The sequence below is a fragment of the Chlorocebus sabaeus genome, chromosome 5 (genome assembly GCF_047675955.1).
Source record: "Chlorocebus sabaeus isolate Y175 chromosome 5, mChlSab1.0.hap1, whole genome shotgun sequence".
NCBI classification, from domain to species: domain Eukaryota; kingdom Metazoa; phylum Chordata; class Mammalia; order Primates; family Cercopithecidae; genus Chlorocebus; species Chlorocebus sabaeus.
The window spans coordinates 77,927,668-77,955,299 of record NC_132908.1 but is presented as its reverse complement, the minus strand read 5'-3'; the positions used below and the strand labels follow the sequence as shown (position 1 = coordinate 77,955,299).

General features: G+C 43.3%; 1 protein-coding gene and 1 long non-coding RNA gene across 3 annotated transcripts in view; one reads left to right on the top strand and one right to left on the bottom strand.

Moving 5' to 3' along the window:
• Window positions 1-13,932, bottom strand: part of GAN (gigaxonin) — a 75,070-nt gene extending 61,138 nt beyond the window's left edge. Inside the window, exon 1 of one of the 2 annotated variants that reach the window (XM_007994178.3) lies at window positions 13,766-13,932. In XM_007994178.3, coding sequence (XP_007992369.1) covers window positions 13,766-13,932 — 167 coding nt within the window. Of the gene's footprint in view, window positions 1-1,137; window positions 1,630-13,765 lie in introns of those variants that run through there. The other variant, XM_073015597.1, reaches the window with a different exon arrangement.
• Window positions 13,933-14,089: 157 nt separating this feature from the next.
• Window positions 14,090-27,632, top strand: part of LOC119627675 (uncharacterized) — a 59,744-nt gene continuing 46,201 nt past the window's right edge. The window contains exon 1 of the long non-coding RNA XR_005243874.2: window positions 14,090-14,264. This is a non-coding gene — a long non-coding RNA (uncharacterized lncRNA). The remainder of the gene's footprint in view (window positions 14,265-27,632) is intronic.

Sequence of the window (27,632 nt, the reverse complement as noted above, 5' to 3'; positions counted from 1 at the left end):
ATAGCAAACACACAACATTTAAAAATCCAGTCTAACAGATATGTGAAATAACAATTTTTGAGAAATCATTTCCAAAAGTGATGAAGTAATGCTGATAGATCTAAAAAAATGGTGACAGATCTAAAAAAAAAAAACATAAGTAAGATACACACTGCTAGGGTCTTTATATGATAAGACAGTTTTCCTGGACAGTAACCTGGCTTCATGTAACAAACAACAAATCTGTTTCTATCTTCAGACCTGGGATATAGTCTCCAAAGTAGGTTTACCTGTACTCACAAAAAATACAAAAAGAACCCAAACTCTTTTTCTGATTTGTTTATGGTGTCATGATTCAGAAGGAAAAAACCCTACAAATTAAATAGCAAACGGAATGACATTTCTGAAGCATATAATATGAAATAGTAATATGACATAATAACAGCTATTAAAAATGACAACTGTGGGCATTACATTGAGATACGAGAGAGATGTAAAATGAGTTCAAGTAAAAAGATGAACTGTAAATAATATGTAAATACAGATTTCAACTACTTCAACTATAACTATACATTAAGTACACTGTTCAGAAATTGAGGGCAACATAAACTAAGCTCCAATGTAATTTCCCATTTTTTTGTGTGTATAAAATAGATTTTTAAAATGTAAATCTAGTTCATGTAATTTTGAAAGTGAAGCAGTCAATAAAATTTTTCTCTTATAAGACAAGTTTTGAAAATGCATGTTAAAATTTTAAGAGTTCAAAGACGATTAAAATGATGATGCAGCAACTTGTGAAGCCAAGAAATTCTGCTTGAATGAAACAAGCCTGATTCCTTGTTCTGGTCACACCCTGACCTTTTGGAAAGGTACATAAAAGAAAGGCATTCATGCCACAACCTGTCAAACAGTTCTAGATTTTCTACTTTGGTGTTCTATTTCAGAGGCTATTCAGAGGCTCTTTCTACCTAACCTTAAGACCCCATGCAAATGAGCATCTCAAGAACAAGCCCCTTCACTTTGGGGGGTACTCTTATAAGTCTCCCCTATCTAATTAAAAACGGGCTCTTTTTTTTTTTTTTTGCTACAGTACACAAGCAGCACTTTAGATACCATAGGAGCTCCATATTTCAGAAGTGAGTTCACGTTTCTACTTACTTTCCATTTTCTCTTGCCCAATGTAGAGAGTTACAAGGAAGATAAAATGTTGTGCCTTTTCAAAGAAAGTAGACCTCCTAAATGAATCCAAAAGGAAGGCAGGAATCATGTGAATTTATCATTGTCTTTGTACTCGTCCTTTTTGTGAAGTTCAAACCGAGGCATTACGTGAGTGTTAAGAGACTGCCTCCTTTTTCCTTTTTTAGAAAGCAGATAGTGGGCGTAGGGGAAACAAAAACTACAGCCCCCAACACACCCCTCCAGTTCCCTTGAATAAAAGAGAGGCAGCTCCAGGATGAACTTCCCGTTAGCATCTTTAAGCTCCGTCTGAAAACCACCTTTTTGCTTCTGGCGCCTCCTTAATTTATAATCCACTGCTATAACTTCTCCAAACAACTTGAAGCTGAAAATGCCTTCCAAAATGTTGTCAAGGAAATGAATGCTTCTCAATTAATTCTTTAGTCATGTTGAGACAAAACGCTCTCTCATCGGAGCTACTCTTTCTGAATAAAGAATTCGGTCTCTTCTTCTCTCAGCTTTCTTGGCATCAGAAATTGAAATCGTGGGAGCTGACCACGCCATCTAAAACAGTCCAAAATTAAGACTCTAAACTCTGTTGTAAAATGGTTTATTCTGTCCCTTTGCCCTACCCCACAAACATATTCAGCTACATACTAAAATGTTATGGCAGAAAGTTCAACCTTACTTGGAAGTAGTATATTCAGCATCCTGAACTCTGACCTTTTACTTTTTCAGCAGGACAGTCATGCACCATATAACGATGTTTCAGTCCGTGATGGATAGCATATACAACAGGGGACCCGTACGATTATCGTACCGTATTTTTACTGTGGTTTTTCTATGTTTAGATACACAAAATATACTTACCGCTGTGTTAAAACTGCCTACAGCGTTCAGTACAGTCATATGCTGTAGAGGTCTGTGGCCTGGGAGCAACAGACTACACCAGACAGTCCAGGCATGTAGTAGGCTATGCCCTCTAGGTTTGTACACTCTGTGATGTTCAAACAGTGACAAAATTGCCCCGTGATGTATTTCTCAGAATGTATTGGTGCCATTAAGCAATGCTGACTGTACATACATATCACGGACAACTCAATTATCTTTTTTTTTTGTTTTGAGACGGAGTTTCACTCTTGTTGCCCAGGCTAGAATGCAACAGTGCGATCTCGGCTCACTGCAACCTCCACCTCCCGGGTTCAAACACTTCTCCTGCCTCAGCCTCCCGAGTAGCTGGGATTACAGGCATATGCCACCACGCCCGGCTAATTTCTTTCTTGTATTTTTACTAGAGACGGTGTTTCTCCATGTTGGTCAGGCTGGTCTCGAACTCCTGACCTCAGGTGATCCGCCCGCCTTGGCCTCCCAAAGTGCTGGGATTATAGGCGTGAGCCACGGCAACCGGCCAACTCAATTATCTTACATATGAAAGTTCTACTTACAGGCTGAGTGCCCCAGGCCCTGGACATAAAAGATGATGGGCTTGAAAATTACCCAGTCCATATGTCTACTGGTTTTCCACACTAAATGAAAGGCGGTGATGCACGCCTTGCTGGAGGCACACACCATGAACTAAAGGAGCCTGCTGGAGGGAGTGATTATTTGGCAGAGTTGGAAAAATCGTACAGAGAAAGGGATACTTGAACTGGGCCTTGAAGGATGAATATGAAATTATCTGCCAAGCAAGAGTAGGAAGTCAAGAAAGGCAGAGAGACAAGAAACACATGCAGAAAGCAAAACACATTCACAGACAGGTGAAGTACTCTGCAGAGCTGTCAAGGACTAGAAGAACATAATTAAGGTGTTTAAACAGCAATGTTAACTCAAATTCAACACATCTAAGACAGACTGTTATCTTTGCGACTTTCCCTAGGCAGCCAGGCCCAAAACCTGTTGTCTCTTTTTTCTTCATTCTTAGTTCTCATGTTCAATTAGCATTCAGTTGATTTCCTCCCTAATTCTGGAGACCCACTGCCACCTTGGTGCCTAGGACACTGTCCCAGTGTGCTGCTCTCAATCGGTCTAGTAGTTCCATGTTCATCCCTTCCTGGTCCTGTAGATACACAGCAACTAAATACCTTCTTAAAGTAGGGCTTCAGCATAGTACTAGTCTTTCATGATCACCAACTGATAAAGTAAAAATCTAAACCAATAACCCGGCATGCTAGAATATGTCTTACCTTCCTCCCAGCCACTGTTTCTATTCACTACCCTGAACATGTGCCTGATGTTCCTGCATTTATCCTTTGTCCTGCCTCAATGGCCCTGCTGTCCCCTTTCACCCACCCTACTCCTACTCATCCTCTCCAAGGCTGTGTTCAAATACCATTTCCTCCATATGTGGTCGTCCAAGTAGTTCTTCCCTTCACAATTCCTACAGCTAGAAGTAGCTGTATAATTAAAATAGCTTTTATTCTATACTCTGTTTTTTCACAACTAAGCTGTAAAACTTGAGAGCAGACTCTGTATTTCACTAATCTTTCTACACTGTCCTGACTTTAATGCCCACAGTAAGTGTGACGAACATCATCTGTTGGTGACGATGAAGAAGCCGACAGCATGCCTGGGAGCCATCCTTGGCTGCGAGCCATCCCTGGTCTGCCCTTTTCCTCATCAACATGTTTTGGTGCCAAATGTCTGTAATCCAGCTGCTGTGTCCACTCCACTGCCAAACCCTGGCCCAGGCCATCCCACTTTCCATCTGATCAACTGCAGTGCCCGCTGAAATGGCCACTGATTCCACTCTTGGCTTTAATAGAGCACACCCAGCAGCACTGCATTGGAGTGACTTTAAAACAATGTACAAACAAGATGCTATATTCCTCTTTTAGAATACATCACTGCCCAACCATAGCCCCTGGATTTAGAAAAAGCCTAAATTCTCTATCAGACTCAACTATGCCATAAATTGCATTTTTGTCCCTTTCTCACACCCCATCACCTCCCCAGTCAGCTCCACATGGAAGCAGAAGTTTCATCTTCTTTGGAAGCAGTCTAAATGCCAGCTCTAATTCAGGGACCACAGGCCTTCCCAGCCTCTCATCTGTGTCGATGCCATCCCACCCTTTCCTCACCACTCCCAGGTATGTGATGTTCTGTTCCCAGAGAGGCCTGACCTGGTCCTGGTGCCACCCCTGGTCCTGGTGCCTCCCCCTGCTCTTCTCGTGCCTAGGCCTCCTCCTTCCTCAGATCTCAGCTTCAATGGCACCACCTCGGAGCAGGGATCCCGTCACCCAGGCCACAGCGGCAGCCACGCCCATCCTCTGTGGACTTCCTTCAGCGCACTCATATGGCTTTGTAATTAGATCTCTTTACCGCTCACCTTCCCAGGTAGCCCCCATGGATGCTGGCACCCCATCTAGAAAGGTCAATGAACAAACGAGCATATTAGAGAGGCTTAGCCAAGAACTGATGTTCTCTACTTAAAGAAAGTCGTTTCTGTAAATGTGATTAATTGCGGTAACTACTATAATAGTAAATGGTCAAATCAGCCAATTAAATTCTTTTAGGGCAGACTATCAGAAGTGTCTACTCTGATAAACACAGCAAATCTATTCTCTGCTCATTCTTGAGATTCTGAAACTACCCATAACACAGGGATGTTCTAAAAAAAAAAAAATAAGTGAAATCGAACATAATCTTTAAATCTTTAGTTTTATGTTTATTTCCTTCTCCGGCCCCACAGAGACAGAAAAATAAATAGACTGACAAAGGTCTCCACATACTGTGTTAGTTTTGATACTCTTTGTGGGAGATCACTGAATACATGCTCCAGTGGCAGGGAGTACAAGAGGATGGAATCCTGGAAGACGCAATCCTCTGTAAGCGACTGAAATGGAGGCTCCAGGAGGGCAGTGGCCTTGCCAGCTGGTTGCTGCTATCTTGCTAGTACACAGCCACTGCTGAGATGTCTCGAGTTATCTCCTCTGCATGTGTTGAACGACTACACCTGTAATCAACTCCCTAAACAACACCCTAATTATATATAAGGCCCCTTTACTGTGAAGAAACAATGCACAGTATATCTCAGTAACCTTAGACAATGCTAATTCTTGAACTGTAATCTACTGTTGGTAAACACATCCCCACAGCATATGGGTTAAGGCAGTGATGACATTTCTTAAGGATGTCCCAAGACCTGTGATGACGGTGAATATTTTCATAACCCCTTTTCTAATCACTATGAAAGAAGCCTGTAAATAAAGGAAATGGTAACTTATTTTGCTCACGCCCCCCACACAGCGGGTGATAAAAACAAGATGTCCATTTCTTTCCTACCAACAGCTGGGGTTACAATTTTTGGGTGGGAAATAAAGTTGATAGCTTTGGTAGCACAAGACAGTAGCTGTTTAGGATCCCAAGCAGGAGAACAAACCGACCACCAAAAATCCCGAGAGAAGTCTCTCATCTGTTATAGTAAGTGTCAAATCCCTGTACCAACTTTCATGTAAGGAAGAGAAGCTAGAAGTTGTGGGAAACTATTCCCTTGACTAACCAAACGGAAGACTATATAATTAGCCAACGGGTCCTGCTGGCTTCCAGCTCCATCACTAAAGTAGACTGGGAGCTGTGGCATGGAGAGGAGAATGGCAAACACGAATATCAGGGGCCTTTCTAAGGATTTTCATTGTCCTTCAAAATCCCACTGTCCTTAAACTTCTGGCTTCACTTCTAGCGAATGTTCTCTGTGGGTTAGAAAAGACTCATATCAAACTCACAGCCTAAATGTGAGGTTTCAGTATGAAGTGTCTTACAATTCAGGGACTGATCAATATAAACAATTTAAGTAACAAAAGTGCAAATATTTTGAGCTCAGTAATTAAACAATTTACTATTATTCAGAGGCGTAGGCAGTTGTTACTGATGAATGCTAATATGACCATAAAACTACGTTTCAAAATATATCTGCTCATATTAATATGTTACCATAAAAATCACAAGCATCAAATGGTCTTTAAAATTGTTCTTAAAAACAGAAACACTTTGTAGTTGAGAGAACCACAAAATATCTACGAGCAAAAAGATACATTTAAGTTTCTATAAAAACTCAACTTCAAAAAAACCCCAAAGATATTTAATTGGTCTATATTCCATTATTCAACAGTCAACTTTTAAAAACTAGTCCTCCCATCTTCCATTTATGATATGCATTGGCATATCTAGGGCTTTACTGGTAGAAAGCCCTCTAGGCTTTACTCTATTGAAATGGAGGGCAATGGCCTTGCCAGTTGGTTGCCATCATCTTGCTGGTACCTACCCGCTGCTGAGATGTCTTATCTCCTGTGTATGTGGTGAACACTGGAGATAACTAACAAAACATTTCGCCAGTATCTTATTTTCCCTAAGTATCCCATTTTTCTAATTTATTTGAACCGAGGAAAAGTCCAAATCCCTTCACTATAATAGCAAATGGCAAAGCACTACGTATTTCTATTTCGCAGTATTTCTGTAACAATTTTATGAGAAATTAGGGCATTCACCATTTATTCCCAGAGAGAAATGGATGCAGCAAACATCTGACCATCATTCTATGGCTAAGTCACTCTTTGGCCCTAAGTACTTAGGAAGATGATTTAACTCTGCTTTTCCGAGCACCAGGATCAGGAACTCTGGCAGAGTGTCCAGGCATCGAGATGCACATAGAATCTTTATGCTCCACTGAGCCAGAGCTGCCACCTTTACCTGAGCCTTTGATTTCCTTCCTTCTTTGGATTCACTGTGGCTTAGGAGGCAGAGAACCCATGGGAAGCACTCAAATGCAAGGTCGCAACCATAGTCTGCCACTTGTCACACCCCACACCCCCACATCTCCACTCTTAACCCAGAATTCAAACTCACAAATCATTCATTTATATTACAGCTTTAGTACACAAAATGATAGTCTTGTGTCTTTCAGAAGGATGATGCAACCCTGTGAAGAACTTACTGCATGGCACTCATAGGCCAAAGGAACCCTTATTTGTCCTAATTATGTTTTCTTTACAAATTATAAATAGATTTTAAGTCCCACTTTGATATCATAAGAACTCGTTAACACTTTAAACAATGGATAAGGCGGTTTTATAAACTGGATGCTTAGTCTATATCATCCAAATATAAATCCTAAGGAACCAGAATTTCTATGTGGAAAAGCATTTTACTTCAATCCTAAATTATATAACAAAAACTAATTTAAGAACATTGAAGGAGACGTCACAGGAGAAAATGCAAACTATAATAAGAGGCAGAAGTAAAAACAGTATAGGTAAACGAGTGAGGACTTATCCACTAGAGAAATTAACCACAGCTAGGTTTTACTTCTATTACATTACTATTACTCACAGTAACAATTCTTGGGAAAGTTCTATGATAAATCTGAACACCCCACACTTCCCTTTATGCTAGAGTCATTAGTCTAACAAGAATTTTATTGATTTGTTTCATCATTTGAAACCTTCCAAAAACCTCCCAGAATTAGAACATCTACTACTACCAATAGTGACAACCACTGTGTTATACAAAATAAACAAACATCTTTAAACTGACATGAGTAATCTGTGTTAAACTGAAATTTACAAGTGCTTAGTTTCCTTAGAAGCCTGGATAAAATATGTCTTTGATCTTCCGAAACTGAACATAGTTGTTATCACTTTTGAAAAACTCAGTAAGAATAGGGTTTAATCAAACAAGGTTGTGATTACAAAAAAGAAAAAAGGAAAAAAAGAAAAGGAAAATCATTGAGAACCATTTAACTATCAAGACCTTCTGGACAAATTTCATCTTCTGAGTAGTTGTTAGGAAAGCCTTATAATAAGTAGATAAAAACGAAGCCTAGATCCCTTAAAAGAGACTCAGGCCCAGCTTATTTTCCATCACCATAAGAGTACAAGAAATAGGTAATGTCAATTTGATTTTAAGAGGGCTCAGGATTTGAAAAGAGACTCAAAAATTGGAGCTTCTAACCCCTGAGCACTAAGAAACTTCACAGGCTACAACCACTATTCAAGATCCTTATGACAATCATTCGGGAGCTGCTATGGAAGACTATCAACTCGAAGCACAAGCAGAGAAAAGATTGTGAAAATATTCTAAAGTAAGCAAAACATTATTAACTGAGCATTACTGCGAAATCACTTTGCTTCACAGCCAGACTTTCATTACCAGGGAACGCTTACTAGATGCTGCTGCCTCAGTAGTGTATTTTCAGCATTAACAGGGAAGCAAAGAATCTAAAAAGAGGCTGTGCAGTTATTCATATAAATTAATCAAGAAAAGTAAACTGGGAATGAAAAGCAGGCTCTGCACACACCACATAGTACTCATGGACTTTAGTGCCCATGTGACATTAAACTACAGTGTATGTTTCAGATATTCAAAATAATAATAATAATGTCCATGTTACTATGATACTTGGACCTCCTACAGAGATCATATTAGTTTCCTTAAGTAGTTTCATCAGCATCATCTATGAGTCAAACTTTATATTTAAATGGCAAAACAGGCTCATCAATAATTAAGCCTTGGAACATACCCAGATTAACAGCATAAAACAAATGCTTGTTGCGATACAACTCTACAGGCCCGGATTTATACAACAGAATACCCAATAAAGTTCTATACGACAGGGGAAGAGAAATGCTTTAACATCAACATAAAACAAAACTTTAAATGATACAATAAAGCTATAAAAACAGAAACAGGTCCTCCTCCTCACAACACACACACGAGAGGCAAAACAAAAATAGCACAGAGCTACATAACTTAGACTTAAAGGGGATTTGCTGTCCATGTAGTCCAACCACCTCAATTGACAGATAAGGAAGCTAGAGCCCAGAAAATTTGCTCATGATGACCTAGGCTGGATTTGAGGCCCAACGTCTCACTCTATCCTCACTAGACCTCAAAAAATAAGAGGGGGAAGAAAAGCCATTTACATTCTTAGCTGACTCATCAGAGGATCTAAAAATCTTAGGAATCTTTTTTCTTTTTCTCTCCAGGACTGAAAGCTAAACAAACTTTTGTTGCAATAGGTTTCAAGAAAACCCTAAATTTTACAAGTGACCACAGGACTGGGAACCTGTACAGAGCCACCACAATGTCATAGCAGTTCACTTTCAAATCCTTTTCACACACATTACTCCCCAAGAACCACAGCTCTGGAGAGAAATGGGTCTGAACTTTGCATCAGATCAATGGGACTGTGCCAGAATCGGAAGAGCCTCAGACATGAAGCAGAGCAAACTGTAATATTCAAAAGAAAAATAAATTTCCTGCAAGCCCCAGGGAGTTTTCCCCGGAAGGTCTCAGAGTTGCTGAGAAAGGAAAGACTCTGTGGGTGCTTATGACTACGAATTCAGTTTTGTCATTCTTATAAAGGTTGTTAGCTACTTTTGTTCTTTTTTTAACCTAAGAGACAGGGTCTCGCTCTGTTGCCCAGACAGGCTGCAGTGCAGTGGCAGTCATAGCTCACTGCATCCTGGAACTCCTGGGGTCAAGGGATCCTCCTGCCTTAGCCTCCCAAAGTGCTGTAATTACAGCCATGAGCCACTGTGCCCAGCCTGTCAACTACTTTTGGTTTAGTTTCCCCAACAAACCAAAGAGAAAATCCCACCCAGGAACCAAAAGGAGGAAAAGCTTTGGGAAAGGAGCATGCTGGGAAAGGGGCATGCATGCCATTTACTGAGCTGAGGGACCCCAGGAGGTCCTGCCTCCTTCCTGGAGCAGCTGCACCCTAGGGCTGCAAGACACATGCTCTCTCTACATAACCTGGGAATGCCAGTCCTCTGTGAGCTGATCATGAGGGTGTGCTGCCAAAGTTGAGTTTTCTGGCTTTTTCCTTTTATATTTAAAATCTTTCTAATATGGTATGATTGTTAAGGGAGTCAGCAGGAAAAACAAAAGCTAGACCAAAGATAAAGTAGAGTAAAAGATTAAACCAGTAAGTCAAAAGACTTTTCCATATTAAGTAGATAGTATGCCAAACAAAGGTACCTTTTTTTTTTTTTTTTTTTTTTTTGAGACGGAGTCTCGCTCTGTCGCCCAGGTTGGAGTGCAGTGGCGCGATCTCGGCTCACTGCAAGCTCCGCCCCCCGGGTTCATGCCATTCTCCTGCCTCAGCCTCCCGAGTAGCTGGGACTACAGGCGCCGCCACCTCGCCCGGCTAGTTTTTTGTATTTGTTAGTAGAGACGGGGTTTCACCGTGTTAGCCAGGATTGTCTCGATCTCCTGACCTCGTGATCCGCCCGTCTCGGCCTCCCAAAGTGCTGGGATTACAGGCTTGCGCCACTGCGCCCGGCCACAAAGTTACTTTAATTCCCAGTGTGACAGAGTTGGACTGGCTCCCTTCGTTGGGCACATAGTAAGCAACAGATAATACTGCTCCTATTTTTTTATGTATATGATTTATTACTGTACACACTGGGTCTATGTTGCCCAGGCTAGTCTGGAACTCCTGGCCTCAAATGATCCTCCCACCTCCACCTCTCACAATGCTAGGATTACAGGTGTGAGCTACCATGCCAGGTCATAACATTGCTTCTAAACCATAGAATCACACCAGCACTTATGTCAGTTACCAACACTAGGCCAAACACAGACATTAAACAAAATCAGAATTTCATAAAACTTCAGAGATCACTGAACTTTTGAACATCCAATTCACAGATTAATGACATCACAGATCTAAATGCTTAAGTTTCAAAAGGGAAAGATAAGAAACATCAACTTCTAGAATACATAAATACATTTTGTTTCAATATAATTCTCTAAAGGGCTATTCAAACAAAACAAATACATTATAAAAGCCTAATATTACTGGTATTAAAATTACCAGTAAAAATAAAAAATTTACAAATTTATTTCTAGTCAGTAATACAGATTCGTCAAATTACTTTGAAACAGCTTTGAAATTGATAATTTTTTAAAAAATCCCAAGACATTCTATCACTTCAAAAGCCAAATAAACTTTAAGCAATTAATCTGTCACTGATGAAACACGTATTGACTGATTCATGTTTACCTACAAAATGTAAAAAAAAATCTGCCTTGCCTTTAAAGATGGTTGAAAATGGAAACCAAAATGAGACCGTATGTAAAAGTGCTTGATAAGCGTTTTAATTTTAAGATATTGTAAGCCAGCTAACAGAGTTTAAACAGAGAGAACAGTGAAATACAAGTGATGCTCTTACTTGGTAGGGTAAGAGTAGTTAGAAGGCTAGGTGCAATTAATTTGGAGTCTAATCCTAGTTCAACCATTAAGTACTAATAACCTCATAACATAAGTCACTAATGTCCAATGAGCCCCTATTTTCTTATTTAGAAAGTGAAAGAACTGGACTAGAGATATTTCCTAATTCAATGGGTACTATCTTTGAAAACCTGGGAACAGACCTATGATGTGTCAAAATACTATTACATATTTCTTCACAGGTGGGTCAGTGATTAAATGAGAAGACTCATTTTTATCCCTCACTCATCAGATTAGTGAGCTGAAGCCTTGTCATCTACCAGCAACTCACAGCTAATATGAGTAAAAGCTGGAAGCACAAAGCCGGTCTTCAAACTCTCAACCCAGTGCGTTTCTCAATTAGGTATAACTCAGTTTCTATCTACTATGAAAATGTAATGGAGTCAATTTTCTAATGTCCGAATTTGCTGTGGTAGAAAGAAAGGCAGTCATTCATTCAATACATTAACTGATAGGCACTGTTCTTTCTGAGTGCAAAGAGTAAAGCAGTGAAAAAAGAAAACACCGCCGGGTGCCAAGGCTCACGCCTGTAATCCCAGCACTTTGGGCCGAGGAGGGCAGATCACGAGGTCAGGAGATCGAGACCAGCCTGGCCAACATGGTAAAACCCCGTCTCTACTAAAAATACAAAAATTATCCGGGCGTGGTAGTGGGCGTTTATAATCCCAGCTACTTGGGAGGCTGAGGCAGGAGAATCGCTTGAAACTGGAAGGCGGAGGTTGCAGTGAGCCGAGATCACACCACTGCACTCCAGCCTGGGCGAAAGAGTGAAACGCCGTTTCAAAAAACAAAACAAAACACCACGACCTCATAGAGCTCACACTGTGGTTGGGAAAGACCACCAACGTAAATGTGTAAAATATGGGGTACATCATAGTGGTAAGTGCTATGGAGAAAAATGAACAGGGATAGCAAGCAAGGACAAGGCGATTTGCAATTTACTTCTTTTAAGCCAAACGGATGCCATTTAAAGAACTGTAACAATAACGTATCTAAAGTAGTTTTCTTCAGCATTTTCCCAAACAGGGAAGATGGTCTGCTGACTCCAATTTGAGATTGGTTGCTCAAACCTCTGAACTGCCAGCTAGAAGCTGTCTGTCACATTAGCAATCCCAATTCTGTACTAACGATGATACCTCAGCCCCCACTCCCACCCCCCACCACTCCACACCCCCCACCGCCAAAGAGCGCAAATGGATTTATAAAACAAATCCAGGAGAAACCAGAAGTTACAAGAGCACTTGAACTGCTTCTAAGTTAGCACAAATGTCTCCCCAGTTCAAAGGTTAAAGTGCAGGGTTTGTGGTGGTTTTGCTGGGACAAAACGTTAAGAATACACATCATTTTGCTTTTTCTGACCTGTCAACTGTAGTGATATTCTCTACCATTAGCCTATATTTAACCAGCTTACTGGGGAGTTTCTCCAGTTTTTAGCATTCCCCTCTTCCCTTTTATTAAAACAGCAACCTAGTTTGCAAGAAGGTTGCTAAAAGAAAAGATAGCCTCCTGCAAGATCTGACATACTTGTATAAGCACTGTCTTATCAACCTTTTAATTAACCTGGTTAGTTGAATTGGCAAATCAGGTTAAGTTTTGCTTTACTAAAGTATTAAAATGCCCTTAGTCGCAAGGCTCTCACGGTCCTCGGGTTGTAACAGCATCCTGAGAATTCGCCACAGTTTACTTCAACGTGTAACTCTTCTTTTAAACAGTTACCAGAAAGGAGCGGAAAAGACACGTTTGGCAAGGAGAAGAATTTCGCCCGGGGGATCTGACTACCAACCCAAGGAGAACTTCGAGAGGGTTTTCTCTGCCAGCACCCCGCGAGGCGCTGTCGGTCCGGCCTCCCAGCGGGCAGGGCGCTCCTGGCCGGGTTGGCGGCGCCGGCCCAGCCCCCGAGCGTGAATTCGGAGGCGACCGGCCGGCGAACTTCAGCTGGGACCGCGGGCCCGGCCGGGGCGAGGGAGCGACTCTTCCCCAGGGCGGCCTCGCCCAGCCCGCAGGTGCGGGTCCCGGCCGGCCCAGGACGGGGTCTGGGGGCTTCCGGGTCTCCGAGGCCGGGCGCCCGCCGGCGCAGTGGGAACCGGGAGGGACAGGGCGGGGGATCGCGGCCCGGGTCCGGGGACAACTCCGAGGGCCGCGGGGGTCCCGTGGGGAGCGCGGGCCCGGAAGGCACAGAGGCCGCCCGGGGGACGCGGTCAGCGGGGCCGGGTTCCGGCGCGTGCCGGGAGGGACGCCACGCCAACGGTGACGCGGGGACCCCTGCGCCGGGGACAGGGGACAGGGTCTGGGGGCCACGCCCGGCCCGGCCGCCCCGCCTCCGGCTCCGGGCAGCAACGCCGCACCCGCCCGCCCGCCCGCCCGCCGCGGCCCCCTCCCCACCTGATGTAGGGGCTGGCCGCCGCCAGGATGTTCTTCTGCACCGGGATCTCCTCCCCGTCGAGGACCAGGTGCGCGTCGCAGAAGCGGGACTCCTCACGGAAAGAGCTGAGCGCTCGCAGCAGACGCGCGGCGTGCTGAGGGTCAGACACTGCACTGCCCTCAGCCATCGCGGCGCCCGCTCCTCTGCCAGCGGGTCCGGCTCCCGACACCGCCCGGGCGGACCCCTGGAGCCGCCGAGTTCCGCGCGCGCGCCCGCCCGGCCCGGCTCTCCGCGCTCTGAACAGAAGCTGGAGCCCCCGGAACGCGCCTGTGCCATCCGCGGCGCGCTGGGCCGGCGCCTTTAAGAAGCCGCGTCATGAAGTCATTTCTCCGCGACGCCCCCGCACCGTCGCTCCCCGCCCTCTCGCCCCTGCCGCTGGAGGCAGCCAATCAGAAGCCTCCTTCCTCCGCCTGCGTGACCAGCTCCGCCTGGGTGCAGCGGAAGGTGTAGAGGGATGAGGTAGGTCCCTGCGGCGGTGAAGGGATGTGCGGGCGGGCTAAGATTCTGTGGTTGAGCCTGTGGCCTCTGGGGCCGCGAGTTTGAATCCTGTTTGCAGCTCTTCTACTTACTAGCTGTGTGGCCATGGATAAGGTGCCCATCCTCAGTTTCTCCGTCTGCAAAATGAAAACGACTTTTTAGTGTTGTTGTGGACGCATGAGATGACGCATGGAAGCAAGGGCGCAGTCGCTGTAGCTTTCTTTATTTATGAGAGAAAAGGAGCTGCCCAGGTGAGAGCACAAAGACCCGAGAAAACAGACCCAGAAAAGATGGTTTTGGTTGCAGGCTAGGAAGGAGACGTGGCAGATGAAGCTGGAGAAGTCCGAAGGAGTCCTTAAGTTTTGCAGGGCCTCCTTGGTGTGGGAAGGAGGTGTTTCTGCAGGGGTGAAGAACCATGCAAGGGTATTTAGCAGAGGGTTTTGTGCAGATCACTCAGCTCCTGCGTGGAGAATAAGGCGGGGATGAATGTGCTAAAGGCGATCGATGTTTAGGTATTGCAGGATTTGAGAGAAGGGAATGGGCACCTGGATGAAAGGGTGATGGGAGGTGGACAATGGTGGATTGTTCTAAAAGAAATTGTGAGGGAGAGGGAGTCAAGGATGAATATTCTGGTTGAGTAACTGCATGCATGTTTGTACCTTTCAGGGAGAGCTAGGAAATGCTGAAGGGGTGGGCAGTAGAGAAGCAGACGTTTAGATTCAGACAGGCTCCCAACCCAGTGAAGATCAAAGCTGTGACAGAAAGGATCTCTGGGCCAGCTCAGCTGGCAGGCCAAGCCTCACAGTATCTGAAGTTTCCCTGGAGGCTGCTCAGGGCACATGGGAGTGTGGAATGTAGCTACCATTTTGTGCAAACGTTAGGTACTCCATAAGCCTCTAAAAAATTAGCAATTTTATGAGGACCCCAGACCAGAAGAATGTGGCCAGCATTCCAGTCAGGACAGGATAGGATTTTCACTGAAGCAGCCCAGTCTTTTCCTTCAACCAACTGAGAGGCTCCAATAAAGTCTTGGGTATTTACCCTGACCAGCCAAGGCTTTGGAGTCACTGGCAGGAATCTGGGTATCTAACTGTTTTCAGAGCAGAAGAATAGGTGGGAAGGGAACAGCTGTGGAAGACACATGCATTTCCACTTCCTTCTGTAAATGCAGCTTAGTATTCCCGGATGCAATGATGTCTAGGATTTGCTTCAAAACAAAACAAAGGGATGGGGAAGCAGATGGGAGTGTAGATGAGTCAAAAGTGGCCACAAGTTGCTAATTGTTAAAGCCACGTAATGGGGATGTGGAAATTCGTCGTACTGTCTCTCTATTTTTGTGGATGTTTAATGGGGATGTGGAGATTCATGGTACTGTTTCTATATTTTTGTGGATGTTGAAAAATATTTTCTTTTTCTTTTTTTTTTTGAGATGGAGTCTCGCTCTATTGCCCAGGCTGGAGTGCAGTGGCACAATCTCTGTTCACTGCAACCTCTGCCTCCCGGGTTCAAGTGATTCTCCTGCCTCAGCCTCCCAAGTAGCTGGGACTACAGGCGTGTGCCACCATGCCTGACTAATTTTTGTATTTTCGGTAGAGATGGGTTTTTACCATGTTGGCCAGGCTGGTCTTGAACTCCTGGGCTTGTGATCTGCTTGTCTCGGTCTCGGCCTCCCAAAGTACCGGAATTACAGGTGTGAGCCACCACACCTGGCCAAAAAATGTATTTAAAAAGGTAAGAAACACACAAGACAAGCAGCTCGGACTTATCTCCTCCATGATACCTGCCCAGGAATGTCAGCTGCCCTGGGGGTCCTGCAATACCTCCCAGGGTAGCTGACATTCCTTTCTCCAGGCAGTTGCTGTATTTTGAACATTGCTCCAGCAAGAAACTTATTGTAATGGGTTTATTTATCCATGTCACCAGCTATACTATGTTTATCGTAGCTCAGCATGATTTCCAGGTGCCAAGCACAGTACTTGGTGTGTAACAGTGCTAACTGAATGTTGGATGGATGGAGGGATTAAAGAAAAAAAGAAAAACACCTAAATACCAGACAATAAATGTTTCTTGGGAGGCCAAGGTGGGCAGATCACGAAGTCAGAAGTTCAAGACCAGCCTGGCCAACACAGAAAAACCTCATCTCTACTAAAAATACAAAATTAGCCAGGCGTGGTGGCGGGCACCTGTAATCCCAGCTGCTCAGGAGGCTGGGGCAGGAGAATCGCTTAAGCCCGGGAGGCAGAGGTTGCAGTGAGCTGATATCGCGCCATTGCACTCCAGCCTGGGAGACAGAGCAAGACTCTGTCTCAAAAAAATAAAAAATAAAATAAATAAATGTTTTCTGAACTGTATTCTCTGTCGCTTGTTAGTTAATTTGTGTTTGTCATTTTTAAGATAAAAAACCAAGGAGAGTTTGCTACACAATGTAGATATTTGATAAGTACTTATTAATTGCTTGGTGTGCTAGTCTATTCTTTAAATAACAGAGGTTCCAAAACAAAGAGCTCCAGTCATAGGATCACAGTCAGGTAACCAATTATCCGAGTAGGAAGGTTGCCTTAGTTGAAGTAACTGGAGGCGAATGGGGATTTGTCAGGCAGGCTTTTCCAGGTAGAGGGGAACCTTCCCTGTTGTTTTGACAGAAGGAGGAAATGGAATGACCATCAAGAGAAAGATAGTTGCTGGCTTGAAAGGATCATCTGTGCAACAGGCAGCTAATCAGAAGAAGACCTTATAAATACTTTTGATACCACCCACACTGTTCCTATTATTCCCCGCCACTCCATTGGCCTAGTGAACTCTTCCTCATCCTTCAAAACCCAGCTTAAACATGACCTTCAGGAAATCTTCCCCTGGTTTCCCAGGACAGAGTGGGTCAGTCCTCTGCATGCTCCTGCTGCTGTGCTGTACTCACCACACTGTACTGTAATTTACTGGTTTATAAGTCAGTTCCGCTGCTGGGTTGTGAGCTCCTCCAAGGCAGGAGCTTTGCCATGTCTACCTATGCTCCCAGGACTTACACAGTGCCTGATGTGTAGGAGGTACCCCCTGAATGTTTAATTAGAAGGAGCATATCAGGTAAATTAGCAAAGCAAACTATGGGATGCAGAATGTCAGACAATAGGGGTAGATGGGCTTATGGGAGCTGAAGAGCACATGCTCCTCACCTCTAGATGATTGCTGTGTGCGATAGGGGCCCAGTGGTGGTGGATCTAACAACTTTTTAAGAGATTCTGAAAATTCAGACTAACTTGTTGAATATTCCGGATTTTCAACATTAGCAACTAATTCCATTTGGGGAAAAAAATGTAGCATGGGTCTGCAGATAAGATCTGGCTATAATTCATCTTCAGAGGTAATCAGGGAACGATTAGTTGACTGAAAATGTAGTTGACAATCAGATGGATGCTAGGTTGCCAATAAAACGTGTTGAGTGGAATTCACATGCCCCAGAAAGCTCGTCCTGGTGCTGTGGGCAAGGAAGAGGGCCCAAGTGTGGGAAGAAGGATTCAGGAGGCAGAGCCTACTCTCCCAGTGCTGCCGGAGCCACTCTTGCTTGAGCTGAAGTACTGTGGACTCTTTTGCAGTCTTTCCTGGTATTGCTCAAACTGAGCCGCCCTTGATATTGTGCCTCTCAGAATGATGGATTAAATGTTATTGTTTCCTTGCATTCCATAGGCATCAGATATCAACTGTCATTGTGAAACATATTACAATGTAAGAGATTTGATATTGTCCTAACAGTGTTAGTCTCTGGTGGCTATACTGAGCTCTTCTGGTTTAGAGGTGAAACAACCTAGAGAAAGGATTTATTTATGTATTCGTTTTTGGTCTGAAGACCAAAAAGGATGTTTACAAGATATTAACAGTAATAATTCATTCAACAGCTGTTTTTAAAGCACCTGCTATATGATAACTGCTAACTGCTACAGATACAGTGACGGTGGAAGCACAGTTAGCTCAGTGTTCTTTTGGAAGCTTTTACTTTGTGCTTCCTCAATTTATATTTTCTGTACTGATCGTGCATAATTTTTTACAATCATTAAAAAAACAAGAAAGCAATTTCTTTTTGCAAAAAAAGGAAAAAAAGAACTTTCTTTTGCTTTGAAAAATGAGCCCTCAAGAGAGGAATCCACTTGGGGATTTGGGCTTTTATTTTCTAAAAACTACCTGAAGAGTCCAGTAAGAGAAATAATGCAAAGAAAATATTAACACTGAAAATTCTTTAGCAACGATCAAGTCCAACTGATTCATCTTATTGAAGAGAAAACCAAAGTACAGATGAGCAAATGACTCAGTCTAGGTCATAGGTGTGACCCAGTCAGGACAGAACAGACTGAGGTCTAGATCTTCTGCTTTCCAGCCCTGTAAGCTTTTCCATTACACCAAGTCGACTTGTCATAGACATTCATTTGTTTGAGACAGTCTCTTCTGATTCATTTGAAGGTAGTCCTCAGACATTTTATTGGGTAAATCTTTCATTTGTCCAAATCTATATATAGCTCTTTTCTTTCCAAAAAAAGTCTAGGCTCTTCCAAATTGCTGAGTCAGAGAACATCTCAGTATTTATAATGCTTGAGAGTTGGTTCTATATATTTACACAGTACTCAGAGAAGTGTCTCAGCAACCAGTGAACTAATTAAATTGTAATGAAACTCCATGAAGGTAGTAACTGTTCCTATCCAAATTCATCGTGTACCCTACCCCAGCACCCAGTGCAGTGTCGGACACACAGTAGGTGCCCAATAAATATTTGCTGAAGGAATGAATTCTAATAGAATTGAGATTTTTCTGTGTACAAGGGATTATTTCACGTTATTTTTCATATTTCCCCAATGAACTCAAAATGGAAGTATTCACCAGCCTGCTTGACATTGCCATTTGAATAATAGAAACCTAGAATTTAACACCTCAGAAAGTAAGCTTCTACTTAAAAAAAAAAAAAAAAAATTAGCTGGGTGTGGTGACATCCACCTGTAGTCCCAGCAGGATCAGTTGAGCCCGAGAGGTCGAGGCTACAGTGAACCATGATCATGCCACCGCACTGCAGCCTGGGAGACAGAGTGAGGCCCTGTTTCAAAAAACAAACAAACAAAACCAAAAGCTCCTGATTTTACCCTAAACCTAATCATTTTCCAAGTAAATGGCAGCACCATTCATTTACCTAGGGGCAGAAACTTCGGGTCATTCTTGACCTCTGTCTCTCATACTCTTCATCCACTTCTCCAGTGAATCCTGCAGCTCTTCCTGCAGACTACTTTTTTTTCTTTTTCTTTTTTTTTTTTTTTTTTTAGATGGAGCCTTGCTCTGTCGCCCAGACTGGAGTGTAGTGGCTTACTATAACCTCCAACTCTGAGGTTCAAGTGATTCTCCTTCCTCAGGCTCCTGAGTAGCTGGGATTACAGGCGCCCACCACCACACCTGGCTAATTTTTGTATTTTCAGTAGAGATGGCATTTCACTATGTTGGTCAGGCTGGTCTCGAACTCCTGATCTCAAGTGATCCACCCACCTCAGCCTCCCAAAGTGGTGGGATGACACGTGTGAGCCACCATGCCTGGCCCTGCAGACTAACTTCTGAATCCAGCCACTTCTCCCCACCTCCTCCAAGACCACGCTGATCCAGGTACCATTCAGCTCTCCCGCAACAGCCTCCTAACTGCTCCCCTTGCTTTTTCTCTTGCCCCCTTATGAATTGTTTCTCCTCCTAAGGTAATGAGATCAAGTCACTTCCCAGTTCAAAGCTCTCCCATGGCTTTCCTTCAAACTTAGGAAAAAACCCAAAGCCCTTACAGTGGTCTAAAAAGCCCTGCGTGATCTGGCTCCCTCCATGGCCTCCTTTCCTGCCATTCCCCCCTCAGTGTGCACCAACCAAAATGGCCTTCTTTGCTCTTTCTTGAACAAGCCAAGTATATTCCCACCTCAGGGCTTTTGCACTGGCTAATTGCTCAGCCTGGAACTCTCTTTCCTCGTATTCTCATAGCTTGCTCTTTGATTCTTCTTAAATCAGAGCTGCCATGTCAGCTCCTCATAAAGGCTTTGGCTCACACTCCTGTATAAATGCCTCCCCTTAACCGGCTTCATCTTTCTTCACTGCATGTAATCACTACCTAAAATTATATACGTTTATTAGTGTATTATGTGTCTCCTCTGATTATAAGGTTTATGAGGCCTGGCAAGGATTCTTATTTTATATATCAATGTATTCTTAACCTCTAAAGCAATGCCTGGCATATAGTATGTGCTCAATAGATATTTACTTATTGAATGAATGAATGAATATTTTCCTGGACCTTTTCATCTCTTGCTGCCTAACCTGACATTGCCAACTTGGAGGAAGATGAATTATCAAGAGTGATTCAAAGGACCTGAAATAAAACTTGCAAAGCTTAGAAGTTCACAATATAGCAGCTCTGGGCATAGGTTGCCCCAATAACTTCTTTCAAGCTAGGTCCTGTGCAAGAACCTTTATTCTCCCCTGTCAAGGTACACCACTTTGCACTTTTTACCCTTTAAATTTAGTTGTGTATTGTATGTATTTTATACACCTGAAAGCATATAAGAGGTGCTGGTCTTCTCCCTAGAATTCTAGTCAGGATACTGCTGGGTGTACGATGAGCTGGATTATTCTGCAGAATTTACATCGCATAAGTAATTTGCCTGTGCCTTAGATCTGTTTAAATATCTGTGAAGTCATTTAAATTCATTTAACTCAAGGGATTTCCTAACAACCTCCCTCTTGGTCTGTTCTCCCTGACTTAGAAGTTGCTTCTTCAATTTCTCCCTCTGTAAAATTGGGGTAATCGTAGCAGTCCTCACAGAGCGGTTATGAGGTTTAAATGAGATGGCAGTGATGAAGTGCTGACAAGAAGATCCGGCCTGTAGCAGGTGTTCAGTGAATGCTAAGAGCTGTTACATGTGTCATTACTGTCACCACCATCATGCCTGACGCCCAGCTCAAAAATGATTAGCTTCTAGTTGACTTTCAAGTCGAAATCTAGTCTCTTCACCTCCCAGTCAGGGCCCACCAGCGATACCGCCTCAAGTTCTGGTCGACAGTCTCACTGCTTGTTTTTCCCTAACATTAATGCTGGGTTTTTGGTGAATTTCATCTATTTTCTAACTCTACCTGACATCTTCATTTTCTACTCCAGGGCTTTAAACATCCCAGTCTACTGCTTTTATTGAAGTTCCTTGCCTTTAATTTATTTTTTTAATGTTTAAATCCATCCTTATGTTTTCTGAAATACGTCAGACCTCTTCTTTAACCACTAAGTTTTGAAACTAATTAATACTTTAATACATTTAGCTTTTAAAAATGTCTTTATTGATGTATAACACATAGTAAAGTGCACTAATCTTAAGCGTATGGCTGAATGAATGTTTCCGTGTGAAGTGGAAACATTTCACACATGTGAAATCCCCAGCCACATCAAAATATAGAACATTTCCAGCAACCCAGAGGCTCCCTCAGGCCCGTTTCCAATCAGTACTATCCAAAAGAAACTGGCCAGACGTGGTGGCTCACTTCCGTAATCCCAGTACTTTGGGAGGCTGAGGCAGGCGGATCATGAGGTCAGGAGTTCGAGGCCAGCCTGGCCAACATAGTGAAACCCCATCTCTACTAAAATACAAAAAAAGTTAGCCAGGCGGGGTGGAGGGTTCCTGTAATCCCAGCTACTCGGGAGGCTGAAGCAGAAGAATCACTTGAAACCAGAAGCCAGAAGGCAGAGGTTTCAGTGAGCCGAGATCACACCACTGCACTCCAGCCTGGGCAACAAGAGTGAAACTCCATCTCAAAAGAAAAAAAAAAAAAAGAAAACGCTGTTATGGTTTCTATCACTATTGATTTGTTTTTCCTGTTCTTGAACTTTTGCATTTGGTTTCTTTCACTCAAATATGATGTCTTCAAAATTCTTTCATTTTGTTGCTTGTAGCATAATAGTTTATTTTATTATGGCTCTTTATTGCTGTGAGTATATCATTGTGTGACTACTCCACAATATACTTATCCATTTTCCTATTGATGGATAGATAATTATTTCCACTTCAGAGCTATTGTAATAAAGCTGTTATGAACATTAAAAAAATATATGGTTGGCACTTTCGGAGGCTGAGGTGGGCGGATCACTTGAGGCCAGGAGTTCGAGACCAGGCTAGCCAACATGGCGTCTCTCCTAAAAATACAAAAATTAGCCATGTGTGGTGGTGGGCATCTGTAATCCCAACTGCTTGGAAGGCTGAGGCAGGAAAAATCCCTTGGAAGACAGAGGTTGCAATGAGCCGAGATTGCACCACTGCACTCCAGCCTGGGCAACAGAGCGAGGCTCAATCTCAGATAAATAAATAAATAAATAAATCTCAAATAAATAAATAAAATAAAGCTGTATGGTTGAATAGTTGCACTTTTTCCTCAGGCGGATGTGGTGAAGAGTTCAGCTGCTGGGCTGTAGGGTAGGCACATATGTTCAGCTTGAGTAGATGTTGCCAAACAGTTTTCCAGAGTGGTTGTACCAAATTATACTCCCACAGTAATGTCTGAGAGTTCCAGTAGCTTCACATGCTCCAGTAATTGGTGGTCTTTTAATTATGCCTGTCCTGGTGGGAATATAGGTGGCCTGGTGGGCGTCTTATTTTAATTCGTATTTCTCTAATGAATAATGATGTTGAGCACCTTTCTATATGCATTTTGACCACTTGGTGACTTTTTGGGGTTAGGTGATTACTGAAGTTTTGTCTCATTTTTAACAGTTGGTTTTTTGTTTTTTTTTTTTTTTTTGAGATGGAGTTTCACTCTTATTTACCAGGCTGGAGTGCAGTGGCGCAGTTTTAGCTCACCACAGCCTTGGCTCACTGCAGCCTCCACCTCCTGGGTTCAAGCAATTCTCCTGCCTCAGCCTCCCGAATAACTGGGATTGCAGGCATGCACCACAACGCCCGGCTAATTTTGTATTTTTAGTAGAGACAGGGTTTCGCCATGTTGGTCAGGCTGGTCTTGAACTCCCAACCTCAAGTGATCTGCCCGCCTCAGCCTCCTCAAGTGCTGGGATTACAGGCATGAGCCACTGCGCCCGGCCAACAGTTGGATTTTTAAGTTAATATTTAGGTGTTCTTTATTATGTATATATAATTATATATAAATAAAGACAGATTTCTTCTCCCAGTCTGTGGCTTGCCTTTCTACCCTGTAAATGGTACCTTTGATGAAGAGATGGTCTTAGTTTTCATGAAGTTCAGTGTATCAATATTTTCTTTTATGGCGGGTGCTTTTCATAATCTGTTTAAGAAATCTCGGCAATCGTGAGATTCTCCTTTGCTTTATTCTAGAAACTTTTTTTGTTTTCCTTTTCACAATTAGGTCTATGCTCCACCTCAAATACATGCATTTTCTTGAATCCAGCTCAGAATTTATCTCTTTTCAGAGGCTCATAGACCTAAATGTAAATTCACTCTTGCTTTTAATCACTCATTCATTAAAAAAAAAAAAAAAAAAAGCACCAGGCACTTAGGGGAAACCAAAAGCAATTAGAATCAACATTTGATTTAAGAAACATATTGGCTAGCAGGGGAGGGAGTGAGATTTGCACATGAACAATAACTGAAAAGTAGTCCTTTAGTTGGAAAATCTGATGTGCCCTGATCATTCAAATATGCTGCGTGGAGTCACCTCCTTTATTAACATAGGCAGGTGGAATCCATTCCCTAAATGCCAGTGATCGTGTCTTCAACACCCTTTACTGGTACCCTTTACTCTGGTAAAAGTCCAGGTCTTTGTGCCTGGCGCTTGAGCTGTCCACCATCTGGCCCCTCTCTCCTTCCTCAACCTCATTTTCTGAATGTTCATTATCCTTCATCCAAACCCCCCACACGACCCACCTGAATTCCTGAACAGAATCAGCTGATTCATCCTGCCAGCTCTTTGCCTCTGCTTTTCCCTCCTGCTTGAACCTCTCTGCTATGACTTTGATGCCTGAAAAACCTCTTGCCGCTCCTGCATTACCTCTGTGAAGCCTCTTCCGGCTTGCTTGCGCGTTGAAATCTACCTCAGGAGGCAGATTGCAAGATGCAAATCCAGCTTCTATCACTTTCCAGCTCTGCAACCCTGGGCATGTTACTTAAGCTGCCCAAGCCTCAGGTTCCTCACTGGGAATAATTGTAATTCCTGCTCTATATGGTTTTGCACAGAATGGACAAGTGTGGCTGGGTGTGGTGGCTCACGCCTGTAGTCCCTGCACTTTGGGAGGCCGAGGCAGGCTCATCACCTGAGGTCAGGAGTTTGAGACCAGCCTGGCCAATGTGGTGAAACCCCGTCTCTACTAAAAATACACAAATTAGCTGGGCATGGTGGCAGGTGCCTGTAATCCCACCTACTGGGGAGGCTGAGGCAGAAGAATCGTTTGAACCCAGGAGGCAGAGGTTGTAGTGAGCCAAGATTGCACCATTGCACTCTAGCCTGTGACGACAGAGACGCTGTCAAAAAAAAAAAAAAAAAAAAAAAATGAACAAGTTTATCCAGATACAACTGGGTAGCACAGTGTCTGGCATGCAGTAAATTCTCAGTAAGTGTTAGTCTAAAAAAAGTCACACCCATCACACTAATGACATTTATTTGTTAACATTTTGGTCCTTACACCAGACTGGGAGTTTCTTGTTTTTAACATTTAGTTATTATTTGTTTGTTTTTTAAATTCAAAATAGGATCTCACCATTTTGCCCAGGCTGGACTCCTGGGCTCAAACAATCCTCCCACCTCAGCCTGGGAGTTTCTTGAAATCAGAGCTCTTTTTCTTAATTCTTCTAGGATGTCACTTCCCCTAGTGCCCCTTTGGGAACTTCTTATTCAGTGCAATTTCCTGTGCAGGGAGCTTTATGTTTATTACCCTCAATCCTTGCAACCACCTACAAGATAAGGATTAGGGTGTCCATGTTATGGTTTAAAAGATGGAGGCTTGCTGGGTATGGTGGTTCATATCTGTAATCCCAGCACTCCGGGAAGCCGAGGTGGGCAGATCACCAGAGGTTAGGAGTTTGAGACCAGCCTGGCTAACATGGTGAAAACCCATCTCTACTAAAATACAAAAATTAGCTAGGTGTGGTGGTGCACGCCTGTAATCCCAGCTACTTGGGAGGCTGAGGCAGAAATGCTTGAACCCAGGAGGCAGAGGTTGCAGTGAGCTGAGATTGCACCACTGGACTGCAGCCTGAGTGACAGTGAGATTCTGTCTCAAAAACAAAAAGATGGAGGCTCAGAGAGGTGACCCCCTGTCCTGTGCTAATGTCCTCAACTAATTCATGGTATAGCCAGGGTTTTGAATCTTTGCTTCATTGCAAAGTATATGAGCCATTCATCATATATCGCTGCCCCTCTGTGCATCCCCAGTGCCTACACAATGAACTCGGGAAATATTTGATGAATGGAATTCAATTTGATAAGCCCAGAGCCTACCCAGTGTTTTCAAAATGTATCATGGGTTCAATGTGACCCTCGAAGCCTAATCAATCCAAGACTGAGAATCTCTGGCAAAGCAGATAGCATCTAGTGCAGCTGACTGTGTTTTCAACTTTTCCCTCTTGGGAAACAATGGTTTCAACATCATTAATTTGTACTTTGCGACTTCAAGGTGTGCTCTTTAATTGACACAATGCTGCATTTCCAGAGGAACAGGTTGTCACTTTTCACAAAATTTGTCCTATTTAATGGAACTTTGTCTGGTGTCTAATTACATTACCTATCATTTCTTCTCTTGCTTTATGACAGTTCTACACTTTTTTTTTTTGACACGGAGCCTTGCTCGTTGCCCAGGCTGGAATGCAGGCCATTCTCCTGCCTCAGCCTCCCGTGTAGCTGGGACTACAGGTGCCCGCCACCAGGCCTGGCTAATTTTTTGTATTTTTAGTAGAGACGGGGTTTCACCATGTTAAGCCAGGATGGTCTCAGTCTCCTGACCTCGTGATCCGCCTGCCTTGGCCTCCCAAAGTGCTGGGATTACAGGCATGAGCCACCACACCCGACCGACAGTTCTAAGCTTTTAAAATGGTGTACCAAGAGTCTTGGGAAGACCCTTTTCATTAATGGAAGCTCGGCCTCTCTAGCTCAATTGTAAATGTCTTGAGAGCAGGGACCACATTGTAACCATCTGTATCTCTCATGACACCTGACTCAGGCAGGGATGCAATAAGTCTTTGCCACATTCGTTATCTGTGTACTTGTTTCATGCTGGACACTGGGCTAGGTCTTGGGAAGGAGAAAGGAGGAATCAGATTGAGATCTTGTCCTCTAGGAGCCTCCAATCCAATAGGACGTAAGACTGAAACACCAAAGTCTGACATGGAAAAATGGTGTGTGTGGTGGGGAGTGTGACTGAGAGCTACGCTAGGCTACACCCATTCTCAAAAGCATCATTTGTACTTAAAGATTGGTGGGAAATTCTTTGATATGAAAACAAGCATGGGTCTAATACGGAGTACACTGCACCCCTGCATGCATTTTAAGGTAAAACACAGATTTGAAGATGCTGTATTAAGACTTCTCCCTCCATTTCCCTCGTAGGTGACTTCCCTGTTCTCCACCATTAGGAGTATTTTGGTGGGTAATATTAACAGACATTGCCATTGGCATCAGATAGAATTAGATTTTCAGTTCAAGGTCTGCACTGTCACTTCCTGGCTGTTTTGTGTGACTGAACAAGTGGTCTGTGTTCTCTGAACCTCAGTCTAGTCATGATTTTTGTGAGAGTAAGTGTTCTTTTTTTAATTTTAATTTTAGAGATGGGGTCTCACTGTGTTGCCCAGACTGATCTTGAACTCCTGGCCTCAAGCAATTCTCCCACCTAAGCCTCCCAAAATGCTGGGATTACAGGGGCATGCCACTGTGCCCCGCCAGGATAAGTGTCTCATATAAAGCTTTGGTCACACATGGTAGCTTTCATACTTACTGTGAGGAAATGAATGTTTACAGAGTGGATGGATGGACGGATGGAGTTGGGAACAAGACAGTCTGTTGCCACATAACAAAAAACGGCATATATTCCCTTTATGATTAATTATTTGCAATTCTATAGTATTCTGTACCCTCAAAGTACTTTTATATTTACACAAAAAATAAAGAAATTAGAAGTATCTGTATTTCACCTATGAGAAAAATAGAGGCCTCAAGAAATGCCCACAGTCTTTTAAAAATGACATTAGTCCACTTGAGATTTGAACCAGCACCTGGTTTGGCATCTTTAGCACAATTGGTTAGTCTGGGCGTAGGAACAAGGAGAAGGTACACACCTTTCACATGACTGACTTTCGTTTCTGAGCTGTGTGCGGCCTGTGAATTTCAGCTATAAATCCCCAGTCACAGAAC